The sequence below is a fragment of the Archocentrus centrarchus genome, chromosome 5 (assembly GCF_007364275.1).
Source record: "Archocentrus centrarchus isolate MPI-CPG fArcCen1 chromosome 5, fArcCen1, whole genome shotgun sequence".
In the NCBI taxonomy this organism is placed as follows: domain Eukaryota; kingdom Metazoa; phylum Chordata; class Actinopteri; order Cichliformes; family Cichlidae; genus Archocentrus; species Archocentrus centrarchus.
In genome coordinates this window covers 2,473,176-2,487,670 of record NC_044350.1, presented here as the reverse complement: position 1 = coordinate 2,487,670, position 14,495 = coordinate 2,473,176, and the positions used below count along the sequence as shown (strand labels likewise).

Here is a 14,495-nt window from a genome sequence, read left to right as displayed (position 1 = left end):
CACATGGACAGGAGGAGCTGAGGACTGATCCACCAACCTTCCAATTGGTAGGCGACCCACTCTACCTCCTGAGCCACAGCCACCCCATGCTGACCACCGTGTACTCCCTTAATAAAAAAAACCAAGCCCGTTTTGCCTGTGCATCAGTTATTGTTTATCGCCTATAGCAGGATAAGCCTTGAAAGCTGTGCAGCCACTTTACCAGTTATAATAAACCAGTACAATGTGCTAATACTGATCAGCTGCCCGTAGCCAGCACCTGAAGTTTTTCTGCTCACACTGTACAGGTCAGCTGACCAACCACCATGTGGAGCTCACACTTATTGTAATACCAGGCACCCCGATTTTACTGTTTTTTTTTTTATTTCATAGTATAATAATTCCTTTCAGAAAAGTTAAAAAAAAAAAACGATCGTTTCAGTTAAATTTGACAAGCTTTCTACTGTAGAAGTATATAAAGGCTAACCTAAAATGAAAACTAAAGAAAGAAACCATAATTCCACAAAGCAAGAACAAAAAGTTGCTAACATTACTATCTGCTCACCTTCGACTTTTTTGGCTGGTCCATTTTACTCAAGATGTCCTTCGCATGGGACTCCAGTGCAGCAAAACTGGAGGGTTTAGGAGGTGGCGATGACTCTTTCGCTGTCTTTGCTTTCTTCTTTCCTCCTTCCTTGACCTTTGGCACCTTCGGAGGCTTGGGCATTTTTGGGGGTTTGGGAGGCTTGGGAGGTTTAGGGGGTTTTGAGGTTTTCTTTCTGGACTTCTCTCTGCTGGGCGAGGGGACGCGTGCCGGAGAAATGGGTTCTTCAGGCTCGGAATGGGTGGACGGCGGCTCCTCAGCTGGTACCTTAATGCTGGCCTCGCTCTTAATGGCTTTTGTTGTATTCTGCAGGTAAAAGAAAGCATTGTTGGCTTTTGACTTTGTAACCTGCCATTAACCCCACACTGAGGTACAGTAATTAAACCTAAAACCGGACTTAAATAGTTATAATTTTTTTACTTTAATAACTGGAGTGATCATTCACAACACTTCAGAATTTGATCACTTGGTAATGAGATTCATATTTTATATAGTGTAAACAACTTTGCTTCTGTTCTCTCTGCACGCTTCCTTTTTTTACACCTAGTCTCTGTGACACGTTCATGGTTCAAATGTAAAGTTGTGTTTGAGGTACATCAGCATAAGCTAGTGTTACAGAAGAGTGAGCATAACTGTAGTGATATGTTTGAAGTGGCAGATAATTTCAAATTCAGCCTTTCAAACACCTCAATATATATGACACACAAACTGTTTCTTTGCAGTTTGGCACATATTTTGTTTGCTAGCTAAGGGTGCAGTGGCTTTGTTTCCCAAGGAAGAAAAACACATGTAAATTTTAAGTATATAATGCATATTGAACACGTTCTTTGTACATTGTGGGTTGTGAGAAACATAATTTAAGTTCTTTGTTTGTCTTGTACATTCAACAGCAACTGACAATAAAAGCTGAGTTGAGTTAATGTGAGATAATTTTACTCTGAATGGCGAGCGATGTAAAAAACAGAGGACATAAGAGGAAGATGAGAAGTTCTTTTCTAAGGTAAAAACTGCTCAGGGAATGTCATTTAATGAACATAATTAATACTTATATGTATGTATATGTAGTTTGTGTCAGAGTTGACTGAATATTTTCTACATAAAATTTTTAAGACCTTTGAAATTAAAGGTCATTTAGATAATGCTTCAAAGTAATTACAGATATTAGTTCTCAGATGCTTTTCAATATGGCTGCTAAGTTAACAGGGCTTTCTTCTAGAAGATGTCATCAATTTCAAATACCTGCCAAATCCCACTTTAACGTCTGAGCTAACTGAATGCACAGCTAAGGCATTAAAAAAAAAAAAAAATTCTTTCTTTTCAGCGTTTGGTGGCAAACGCAATGTCACTGTGTGTGACCAGCTAACCTTTTTTAAAAACTTCTCTGAACAATAGTTATTGTTAGCATGCTAAGATTTTAGCAACCAAATGCTAACATTTAGCTAACAGCTAGACAACAAAATGCTAACATTTAGCATTTCGGCACACTTTGCCCAGATTGAAACCTTTGTGTCTCTTGGGGTCAAAAAAGTCTAAAATGACCACCTGGAACTTTTATGAAATTTTATGTTGGACTAAAATAAAAATACCTCTGACAATCTGATCTCTTTGGCAAGATCCTTAATGAGTTGTGATGGTTTCATGTTCTCTGGAAGCTCATCTTCATGTTCCAGGAGAGCCTGTTACAAAAAAAAAAAGCAAACAAAACTTTTCTAAGAAAGCAGACACATTTCACAGATACACTCTGCCTTATATGTAGTTGTCTCCATACCTGCTTTTTAGTCCAAGCTCTAAAGGCTCCATTGATGATTTTGGCACCGTGTATCAGGTATGGGGCTGGTTGCTTATTTGCTTTATGTAAACCTGCAGAAGAAAAAAATGCAAATGTTTTCATTGAGTGAATCGTGGCTTTTGAACTCTGAGGAGTTGGGACCATTAGAGTAAAAAAAGGATACAACGTACAGTGTAAATTCCCAGTGCTGCTGAGATTTATGACATGTAACTGAATAAGGCTTTCACAAACATCAGAACAGATGAGCTGCCACCTCAGTCTGTGTTGTTATAACGACAAAACATGAAGTCACTGCACTCCTCGGTGTACAGAAGAGGGATTCCTGTCAATGGGGTGACTGTGTGTTTAGACAAAACTGTTACCTTCATTCACCAGTGCAGATTAACCCACAAACAGCCAAGTGACATGTTAAAGCCCTTAAGGTACAAGCCAACATCATCCTGCCCAAATCACTCTGGATATTATACTCTACTAGAGTAGCTGTCCATGGCTCACAGTTCAAAAATAAATTCCTCTTTATGTGACACTGGGCCTAGTGCAGACCTTCAGTTTATCCTCTGTCTAAAACAAGCCTCTCCCTTTAAGGCCAACTTCTGTAAACCAACCTTCCTGTGACTGGCTGCCCCTCGAAAACAGAGGATTTAAACTTTGGTGGGTGGGGCTTCTAAGATGACCGTATTGGGGATGTCCCCTATTTTTGATATAAGCAGAAAATAACTGCCTGAAACAGAGCATTTAGAGCAGTCTGAAGCCTGAGCTCACAGGGATTACTTGTAAATACACTGACCTCATTATTTGAAGCTTTGGCCATGTTCAATATGTGTATCCACGACTGAACAGTATACTATCTATGACAGAAAATGAGGAAAAGCATAATAGGTGCCTTTTAAAAAAGAATAATGGTAAATTAATGATAAAGCTTTATAGTCTGGAGGTGGCGTGCACCACACAAAATCACAATCTGGTTTTAACACATGAACATACACAGAAAATGCTGGAAACATAAACAGTTGGGCCACGCCAGCTGAGGGGAGTTTAAACACAGGCTTGTAATGGAGCAAGTGATTCTAGCTGGGCCAAACCTTTTGAAGCTAATCATCTGTGAACTCTGCGATTCACCGATTTAATGACTGAAATAATATTAGAGCATCCAGCTCCTCATCTGTGCCGCAGACATGCAGCCACATGCTGAATGTGCAGCCCCGGAAAAAAAAAAAGAAAAAAAGAGGCATTTCTGACAGTGTTTGTGTTTTCTCCGCATTCATGCATTCCTCTGGAGAAATGTCGAGTGAAATGAGGATGTAGGTTTACGTTAAAGTACCACACATTGAGGCCAAAATGAAGTCTATAAATACATCGGATTGGCTCGAGAGTTCACCTTTGAATCGCTCGAGGAGGTGTCGCCCCACATACCAGCACGCCGTCTCAAAGTTGGGGAAAGGAGTGAGAGTTTTGACCTTTAGCCGTTTCTCAATTTCATATGCCCTGAGGAAGACCAGAAAAAAAAAAAGTTTCAGCTAAATGATGGAATTCACAAAGTGCTTCCAAAGAAGGAGAATTCATAAACAGATTTGGTGGACTCTGGAGGTGAACAGAATCAGAAACTACTGAGTAATATCAACCAAGGCCCTTAAGTCACATTAAATCACCTTCCCAATAACGGGACTCTGTGCAGGAGGCATGGCAGATCAGATTACCACCAAGTCCACTAAAAGCTGCACGAAGCATGAATGTGTGTGTAAAGACATGTGTCCAAACCTCATCTGCATCTCCACACTGAGGTTGTGGACAAAGTGTCCAGAGAACGCCAGGCAGTCGACCGGCGTCAGTATTGCATTGATCCAACCTGAGGGGACCAAGTGAGACAACATAATCAACCAGCGATCACAAGAATATTCATCAATCCAGTGTTCTGAGTTTATTTGACAAGAATTCACATCACAATTTACAGTAACATGTTAACCAGTATTATCAAGATCTGTTTTCTGAAACCTCCCTCAAGACTTTATTTGAACTGTTCACTAACCACATGGAAATCTGTCTTAGTGGCTTTTAAGACTGGATACACACAAAATAAATGAGACTCATTTTAGGCCACAGGTTAGTGTCACCTGTTTAATATCTGAGTGAATGTGAAATGTTTACAGTGTCTCCTCCTGTTTCTGAGCTACGCTGTTGAACAACAGCTAGAACGTATTTTGAAGAACATCATCTTACCATACTAAAGTTGACCTTTTGGGTATATTATCACTTTATTATTTTTTATTGTTACAATGTGGAAGTTTGTTATAATCTATTAAATCAGTTCATCCTTGGAGCCAATTGACCTTCAGAAATTCCCTCCAGATGTTTGATGAGATGTTGTTTTCATAAGCATGGGATAGATTGGGATAGAAGCAATGTCACAGTGACCCTGACCTTTGAAAGCCACAATTTAATCAGTTCATCCTGAAGTCTCAAACATCTGCGCCACATTTGAATAAATTCTCTCATTCACTGTCTGTCCGGGGCTAACGGCGAAACATGATGCCATTAGCCACGTGCTATGGATTCACGAGCAGAGTGCAGCTCTGACCTGATGGGATGAACAGGGTCTGGCCTTGCTTCAGCGTGCATTTGTAACACTTGTCCACCTGGTCAGCAAAGAACATTTCGCTGTGATTGGACGACGATCTCCAGCGCTCGTACAGAGACAGGTTGGCCGAGGTGGGCTTGATGAGGAAGAAGATCTTTTCTCCCTGCAAATGTAATCAGATTTTCTGGCATTATCATCATCATAATCATCCCCATCATCATCGTCGTCACAAGAGGAAAGGAATGTATTCCATGTTTCCTCTTCAGGACTCAATCAGCGCAGAATATGTTTTGATTTCTCATCATCCCGACACACTTCTCTAACCTTCAAAACGTGGTACCAGACGGAGGCGCCACCGCACTCAATGTGGAAGTCTGTGTAGCTGTCTTTAACACAGATTAGACAGTATTTGGTGACTTTTGGCTTCCCGAGCAGAGCGTCATCAGGCCAGTAGTTTTCTACCCAAGATAACCGCCGCACAATCTGTGGACTCTCCACTATGCTGTTCATCCTGTCCCAGACAAACAGAAAAAGAAATTAGCACCACAAGTTTTCCATGCAGCTGGCATCTTCAGGAGTCAAATCTCATTTTTCAAACGTCGCCTTCAGGCAGAGAGCTAGTACCTCGTGTCAGAGAACTCCAGGTTGATGATGTTTAATACTTTCTTTCTGTTTGTGCTGTAGTAATAGTCGACAAACTCTTTGAGTTTCATCTTGCTGTCTGTCTGTTTGGTGACATCGACTACGTCCACAGGGACATCGGGACCTGAGACAGAGGGTGAGGAAGACACAATAAAATGAGCTGAAGGAAATTAACTGCCCACAGGCTGAACATTTTCTTTAAACAGCAAACTGTTTAACAGAAAATGTCTGCAGCAGTGCACAGAGGACAGAAAGAACACGTGCGCCCCCTATTGAAAAGCAGACAGCATTACGCATTTCTTTACCTTGAAAATAAAATATTTCTCAGCTCAGGGGACCTGCCCACTTTTGAAAAAAAAAAAACCTTAACAGATGTAATGCTGGCAAATGCAACTTTCCTCAGCACAGCAAATGTACATTATTGCTGAGTCACGTTTTAAATAATCACAATATTAACATGGATCTCTTCCAATATTAATATGCAACAACCAGAAGTCAAATGACATTTAATTTTTTCAAAATATAATAATCCCAAAGTTTCATGCAGTGAGCTGCCACCTCCAGCAGGAGGACTGAATGGACAGCAGCAACGTCTAACGAATACTCTGAACTACTGTCCAAGAGGTTTGTGCTTCAGTTGTTGTGAGTGAAACTGCACTATCTCAGCACGCGTTAGCAGATACCTGTTCAATCATTACACCTCAGCAGTTCATTGATGCAGCTTGCTATAGCATCAGCTGACAACTTAGCGCTCCGCCTTCTTGTCCAAATATGGTCAATCCCGGCTCCAGAAAGAAAAACAATAATATAATAATAGATTAAGTTAGGTATTTTACAAGCACTCATTTGTGTGTTTTCCTTGTCCTTCATGGGCACTTGTGTGTACTTGTCCTGAGCTAATGGCTATCTTTAGTAATAACATTTTAGTTTAGAAATAGAAGACATACTACAGTCAGTAAAAGCTAAAAACACTGTGGTGGTGCACTAACAGAAAGATCGATAGTAGCTGTGACAGTAAAAGTAAGTATTAATGTCACAGAGCAGTGGTTGCTGTAGAAGGACTAATACTATCTTCATGTATTGTTTGGTAGCCGAGGTTCTTACCAACATAGTTCTCCACATCACTGATGTAGAAGGTGGGGGCGGGCATGGACATGCCCAGACCGTCTTTCTTCTGAGCCAGGATCGGTTCATTGAAGCCGTTCTCCTCCAGGTAATCCATGGTCAGCTGACTGCCGCTGAGCTTCACCACTACGTCATCAGCACTGATAAGCACACACAGCCAGAGAAGGAGAGAACATGTTTAATGTGTCCTGAGCTGAGGAAACATCTGACTGTTAACTGAGCTGCATGCAAACACATCCCAAAGAAGGTCTTTGAAATATTACCAGGCAGTGCCCCCTAGTGGAGTTATTTAAATGTGGAACAATAAAGACAGTATTCCTTAATGATGAATAATAATGAAACTGCAGAGAATCAATAGGAGCAATCACTTCTTTATTAAAAATCAATTGATTATGTGCCATCTTATTTTGTTAACTATGATCGCTTCCATTATAAAGAAGGCTTTACGTCCACCACTTTCTCTCATATTGTTTAACGTATGATTTTGAGCTAACTTTACATGGAAGAAGTCAAAGCACAAAGCAACATAAACCGCATGCAGTACTGAGCACAACGCATCTGATGGTCTCAGACACATCAAAGCAAGAACTTCAACTAGTTAACTTTGGACAAGCTGTTAATTAGAAACTGTACCAGGTGATTCCCTTATGAAGCTTGCTAACTTGTTGCAGATAGTGTGTAAAAAAGTCCAGAAAAACAGACACTGATGCTAGAATGAGAAGACTGTACAGGCCCCCATGATACCAGATTTGAGACGCACCGGAGACACAAGGCTTTGATGAGCTCCAGTTAAAAAAAAAACAGCTCTAAGGAAAACGCCTCAGATGAAGAATAAAAAAACAACTGTGACTACTCTGAGGAATTCAAAATATGACACACACTGATTTGTATACACTTTCCAGTTTATGAAATTCCATGGGATACTTAATAGTATGAATGTCTTCACTTTTTGTTCTACACTGTAAAAGAAAACACTCTAAAAATGGGAATGGGAGTGGGAGTGTGGTGGGATACATCATGTAAGACAGCAACATGGCACTCAAAGAATCCTGAATAGAAATCTGAAGCAGAATTTCATAATGGCAAAGAAATATATGAGTCAGTGGTGCTGTTGGAGTGACAGTGGAGGTTTAGGTCAGTTTCTGTGTGGTGGCTGGAATAATTACTTGTTAACTGTTGTTTTTCTTGGTTTACTGTAACTATAACATGAACTAGCATGGCACCTTGATGGTTTCAGCACTGAGATTGAGCCATTAACGAAGCTGTAATGTTGTGTAACAGAACAACATCTTGCAGAAAAAAAAAAGGCTTTTTAAACTTTCTTTTGGGACCAAGAAATCCAAAGTTTGAAGTGTTTTCTCACCAGGTGGCTGACCTGTTTAGTTTTAGGCTTAGGGTCAGATTCATGTCTGCCCCTCCTTATTGAATTGTCACCTAAAGGTCACCATGACTTAAAGTTTGCTTACTGTGCACAAAGAAAATAAAAAAGGAAATATGATATGATTATTCTCATGTCAGGACTTGTATTGATAAGATCAATGTTATAGTGAATAAACTATGCTGAGTTTACTCCCTGATGAGTGGACCAGCCTGCAGGGGGCCCAGGGTTCGTGGGGTGTTTACCTCGGAAACGTTCTGCTGCGGAGCTCCTTGATGAAGACCTGACTGCCGTTCTGAACGGCTTTGATGTCTGTGCTTTGACCCGTGTCATGTTTGCTCCAGTTCTTTTTCTTTTTCACTGGAGAGCAAACAAAAAGAATCAGCCAGCACATGACAGCAATCAAATCCCATTTGTTCCAACAACTGTGGAACAATCACATCACAGCCGGTTTCACTCATTTGAGTCAGTGCAGCTACTCACATGTGGATTTGCCGTGGGTCTTCTCGCAGTTTGGACAGTGATAAATGTCAATGTCTGGAGCATCGTCTTCATCAACATCAACACAGCTGAAATGAGAGAGGAAACACTTTTTAATGGTGTCCAGACAGCTTTCTGCACACAAACTAAAGTAAAAGTGTGACTGGTTGTGAGGATAAAGCTTAGGAAGATTATTCGTTTTGAAAGTTTTTTTGTAAATAGAAGACAGCATGGAAGGCAAATAATAGTGGCAAGCACAGGATAAGCTAACTATATGGCTTAAAGTAAAGAAATGCTTTCTAAAAATAATCTTAGGTTAGTTAAGTGTTTCTCAAACTGTGGGGTGTGCCCCACTGGTGGGACGCAGGGTCATGACAGGAGGGGCGTGAACATCGTGAGAAAAGTCACGCAGAACAAATGTTGAACATCAGATTAATTCACACAGCGGAACAAGGAAACGTTCGCAGGTACGTTAGCACAGTGACTAGCGAAACTCTCCACCGTCACTGTCTGCTGTGTACTGAGAGCCATCGTGCTACCGCTTCACCACCAATGGGGAACCCACAGCCCCCACCCACCCCCCAGACTGTGCTTCGCATGGGCTGTGAAAAGATTTCATCCGGCGAAGAGGGGCATGTCAGAAAAACTCGGATAGGGTCAAGGCAAGGCCGGGTTTCACTTAGAGGCAGGGTAAGGGGGTTGTGTCGCCAAGTCTCGAGTAGACCCTTGTTGTGAAGTGGCAGAAAAACAAAACACTGCTTCCACTCAGACATTTCAGAATAAAGTTAGAAGAAAAACAAATGCAGAGATTTGTAAGTTGGGCCTTAATTAATGGGCCTCAATTCCCGTCCTTTAATTATTTGTCTATTGCTTACTTTGGTCTGTGGAAGGCCGTGTTATCTCATGGTGGTGTCTTTGTCAGCAAAAAGACTGTAAAACTGAAATAACCCAGTTAAAAGTCAAACATTTATGTCCTTATGCTATGCAATTATCAAATTTTCCACAGCCATCAGCCCACTGATGGCTGTGATTCAATGTGATTCAATTGTACATAAAATTGTTTAAATTTCCATATACACTGTACATACACTTATACATTGTACAAAAAAGGACTGTGCATATATATATATAATGACACCTATTTAAAAAATTTTTGCACTCACAAGTTTCATATGTGTATAGATTTAGATGTGTATATAGTCAAATTATCTCTTTAGTCTTTATATTTTTATGCCTTTAGTGTATGTTATTGTGTTTTTGGTTTACTTGTTTAAATGAAACGGTTGCAGCTGTAACAACAGAAATTTCCCTCTGGGATCAATAAAGTATTCTGATTCTGATTCTGATTCTGAATCGGCTGGTTTATGTCCCTGGGCTGTATATGTGTCACCTCTGGTCTAAAGACACTCTTCACGAGATAATCACTGTTGGAGTTATTAGTTTATATTTCTGAAGTGAACAGAAAAATAAAAAGATTTTTGCAGCTTAAATGCAGCTGTCCTGAGAAAAAAAAACTGATTGAGTGATTGATTGACAGATGAACTGCATTAGTGTGGTTTGATATGATGACAGTGATGCGCAGCTCTTCCCTTCGCTCTCTAACTGCTGCTGTCATGGACTCTTGCATGTGCGCATTCCCGCCATCTGGAGCCGCTGCTCTCAAACTCAGTGAACTGGGAGTTTCCCCACAATGTATTTGTTTTGCTCTTTGTGGGAGCTCCACAGCTTTAATACCCAGCCCTCTCACTTTCACTGAAGTCACACAGAGCGGGTGCGTGAGGACAGAGGGAAACATGGCTGTTCATGACATTTTCAAATCGGTGGTCTTCAATCCAAAGTAAATGTGGAAAATATACAATTTTCAGTAACACAGAAAATTATAGACACATCTCACAGTGAATCGAGCAGAGCAGAGAGGCTGAATTCACATTACGGACCTCTACTTAACCTGTTGCTGCCTCAGTTTTCAAAGTGATTTTAACAGAACAGGGTGTATTTTTAAATCTGGGTCAGGTCTGGACCACATCAGAATTCTTTCATCTCTCTGTGAGCGTCATCTTTGAGCAGCTCTGAAACTGACTTTGACCTTTTACCCTCCTGTGTGAGGCACAATATTGATGCCTACTACTCTACAGAGATTGATAAAATATCATTTATACTTCTACATTTTACCACGGGTTCACACAGTTCAATGCACAGTATGCACTTCAGTTTTGGAGTCAAGTATATGCTTAATATAAAACCCAGTTAAGTGCAACATACTCTTAAATAAATGATTTATGCTAGTAGGATAGTTTCAGTCTTTCAATTGCACATAGTAGTTTTCATATTCTGTTAAGAATAACACCCCTATTTGTTTGAATAAGCTTTGTTGGAACTGTCAGGACAGATAGAGGAGGTCTAGTCTCGTGTGAATGCAACACGTGGCACAAAAATGAATCAAAACCATAGACTGTAAATAAAAGAAGGCAATAATAATTGAGACAGCAGGATATTGACAGATGGATTTGTGTGGTGACTGCAGTGGAGCACATCTACCCTGAGTGAAAACCTCTCTCCCCTGTGTCTGAATGTAAACGTGTACTCAGACAGACACGGACCTTCAATTCCGCTTTAGACTGCAGCCCCCTGTGACCTGGGCCCAGCGGAAGAAGATAGATGGACTGAGAAACCTGAAGAATTTCTGGCTTTTGAGCTCATAAATACTGATCAAACAGCCCAATTGCAGTAATTCTGATTCCAAGCATTAAACTGGACCTATTCAGACAGTTTTTCTACTCTTGGCTATATATGATGTCAGTTTGAGTAAATATCCCTTATATGGTCATCTCAGACTGTGAGCACAGCAGCCCTGCCCAACTCTTTTGTTTGTGAGGGGCACCCAATTGGAAGAAAGCTGGCTTACCCAGAGGGGAAGGGAGCTAAAATGGCTTTTTTTTTTTCAGACAGATGAACTGAAGGCTGCAGTATAAGACAGTTACAACTTTGATGTGTGATTCATTCAAAGCATAATAGGCTCAGGCAGATAAGCTGGAGGAGGTAGCTAGCGAGATGGAGGTCTGGGTTTCTTTGCTTAGGCTGCTGCCCTCATGACCCAGCCCCGGATACGCAACAGAAACTGGATAGATGGATGTTGGTATTGTATTGTATTATTATGGTTTTAGATTTTAACTTTGATTGAGATGGGTGTGCATCATTCATAATGCACGGCACAATGCGCCACTATTCGGTTAATCTAATTGTTTTTTCTTGTTTTCAGTTAACATTTGTGCCAATACTGATATAAAGTAGCTACTTTACAGTTAACTACATTTTAGAACACATTTTGCTCTCCTCAGTCCCATTGAGTAATCAAGCTACACATATTTAAAAACACAATATATTCATGTATATTCATATTCATATATATTCAAGATAAAGACCCTACAGTAATACAGAGAAAACCCGAACAATCAGAAAAGCTCTTGGTGACAGTGGGAAGGGAAAACTCCCTTTTAACAGGAAGAAACCTCCAGCAGAACAAGGCTCAGGGAGGGGCAGTCATCTTGGGGGTGAGGAGAAAGAGCCAGGACAACAAGAAGCTTTTCACACGAGTTCATACATAGATTGCTTTGTTAAATCAACATACAGCATGCATGGCAAATCTAAATGTCTGGTGCTGAAAATCTGCATGCTCAGGGTACTGCATCTAAATACATATTTTTATTAGTTAAACTGTCTGACACTGTGAGTATAAAATTACCTAATAAGCAGAATAAGCCCTTGTGCCTTGTTCCTAATAGCAAGCCGCAATGAATGGCGTCTAACAAAGTGCAGATTTGCTGCAGGCCGTGTTATATATTTCGGTAAGTTCAGCAAAGCTGAAAGTCATTAAAAACTGATTTCACTCTTGGGACTTGTTATCTCTGACAAAAATTCCAATCAGTTAAAAAAAAAAGAGACAGATGCATTTCAGGGGCATTGGAGGACTGTGAAACTCAGGTGTGTGCCGAGGGTGGGGAATTGATTAAGTACAGTAAGTGCATATCGCCTACAATCATGCTGGCTTTTAAGTAATTGCCATTAATTTGTCAGATTCTAAGAAGCAACCAGATAATTAGCAATATTATCAAGTTGCTATACATGCTTTCAACATGACTATACAGTACATATGTTTGGATACATTTGTTTTTATTAATACATGCTTTAATTTATACATAAATGTGTTTAACTTCTACTGTTACTTTATGCTGCACACTGCTGAAGTGCCTAGCTGGTTTTCAGCACTTTATGTACAATGACAATCAAAATCTAATCTAATCAATAAATGTTCAAAAAAGTTGTAGAATAGTGCTGACAGCGTTAATACTTGAGTTATTGATCATTACACTAATAATTAGACAATAAAATGAGGGCAGACTGTGTAGTAAATATAGTGTAGTATATATATATATCTGGTTGCTTGGTGTATATATATATATATATATATATATATTTGCCAGAAGTAATGGCTCATCTGCCTTCACACGCATATGATCCCATTCTTAATCCTTAGGGTTTAGCTATAATAGCTTCAACTCTTCTGGAAAGACTTTTACACAAGGTTTAGGAGTGTTTATGGGAATTTTTTACCATTCTTCTAGAAGCGCATTTATGAGATCACTTTGTGTACTGGTGTGCGTCATCTTGGAACAGGAAGGGGCCAAACTGTTCCCTCAAAGTTGGGAGTATGAAATTGTCCAAAATGTCTTGGTATACTGAAACATTAACAGCCGGTTTCCCAGTCATGGATTAAGCATAGTCCTAGAGTAAAAGGAAAAAGTCAATGAAGACCACAATAGGAAAAAGTATTTAGTCCAGGATTAGACATAATCCCTGTATGGGGAAACTGGGCCTAAGAGTTCCTTTCATTGGAACTTAAGGTCTGAACCTAACTCCTGAAAAACTACTCCATACCATAATTACGCCTCCTTTACACTTGGCACTGGGTCAGGCAAGTATCGTTCTCCTGGCAACCACCAAACCCAGACTCGTCCATCAGATTGCCAGATGGAGAAGCATGATTCATCACTCCAGAGAACATGTCTCCACTGCTCTACAGTCCAGTGGTGGCGTGCTTTACACCACTGCATCTGACGCTTTGAATTGTAATGCTTGTCCATGGAGACCCATTCCATGAAGCTCTCTACTCACTGTTCTTGAGCTAATCTGAAAGCCACATGAAGTTTCGAGCTCTGTAGCGATTGACTCTGCAAAAAGTTGTTGACCTCTGAGTATTATGTGCCTCAGCATCCGCTGATCCCACTCTGTGATTTTATGCGGCCTACCACTTCGTAGCTGTCATTGCCAATCACTTGCACTTTGTTATAATATTACTAACAGTTGACTGTGGAATATTTAGTAGTGAGGAAATTTCACGCTAGAGATTATACCTCTAAGCTGGCCTGAGAACACCTTGGGGTCCCCCCGGATGAGCTGGAGGAGGTGGCTGGGGAGAGGGAGAGGGAGATCTGGGCAGCCCAGCTCTGGATAAGCGGAAGAATAGATAGATTGATGGATGGATGGATGGATGGATGGATGGAAATTTCACAACTGAACTTGTTGCACAGTTGGCATCCTATCACAGTACCATGGTGGAATTCACTGCGCTCCTGAGAGCAACCCATTCTTCCACAAATGGTTGTAGAAGCAGTCTGCATGCCTAGGTGCACAGGGGTGGACATGCTGGTGTGTTTTGGATTATCATCCTGCTGCATAACCTAAGTGCTCTTGAGCTTCAGGGCACAAGCTGATGACCGGACGTTCTCCTTCAGGATTTTCTGGTAGAGAGCAGAATTCATGGTTCCATCAACTACAGCAAGTAAAAATAAATAATTAAATAAACTACTGAGGAGGTCAGGAGTCATATAGGTCCTGAAGCAGTAAAACCACCCTGTTTGATTGT

The 14,495-nt window shown here is 40.6% G+C and overlaps 1 protein-coding gene across 5 annotated transcripts in view; it reads right to left on the bottom strand.

The window, feature by feature from the left end:
- Window positions 1-14,495, bottom strand: part of phf2 (PHD finger protein 2) — a 49,347-nt gene that overhangs the window by 18,475 nt on the left and 16,377 nt on the right. For 4 of the 5 annotated variants that reach the window (XR_004019928.1, XM_030728455.1, XM_030728457.1 and 1 more), the window contains exons 2-12: window positions 8,576-8,661; window positions 8,338-8,452; window positions 6,694-6,854; window positions 5,572-5,713; window positions 5,272-5,458; window positions 4,948-5,110; window positions 4,131-4,218; window positions 3,751-3,857; window positions 2,352-2,443; window positions 2,170-2,259; window positions 545-889 (exon numbers count right to left, since the gene is read on the bottom strand). Coding sequence is in view for 4 of the 5 variants with exons in the window: in XM_030728455.1 (XP_030584315.1) it covers window positions 545-889; window positions 2,170-2,259; window positions 2,352-2,443; window positions 3,751-3,857; window positions 4,131-4,218; window positions 4,948-5,110; window positions 5,272-5,458; window positions 5,572-5,713; window positions 6,694-6,854; window positions 8,338-8,452; window positions 8,576-8,661 (1,576 nt within the window). In the remaining variant the exon portion in view is untranslated. Of the gene's footprint in view, window positions 1-544; window positions 890-2,169; window positions 2,260-2,351; window positions 2,444-3,750; window positions 3,858-4,130; window positions 4,219-4,947; window positions 5,111-5,271; window positions 5,459-5,571; window positions 5,714-6,272; window positions 6,364-6,693; window positions 6,855-8,337; window positions 8,453-8,575; window positions 8,662-14,495 lie in introns of those variants that run through there. The other variant, XM_030728458.1, reaches the window with a different exon arrangement.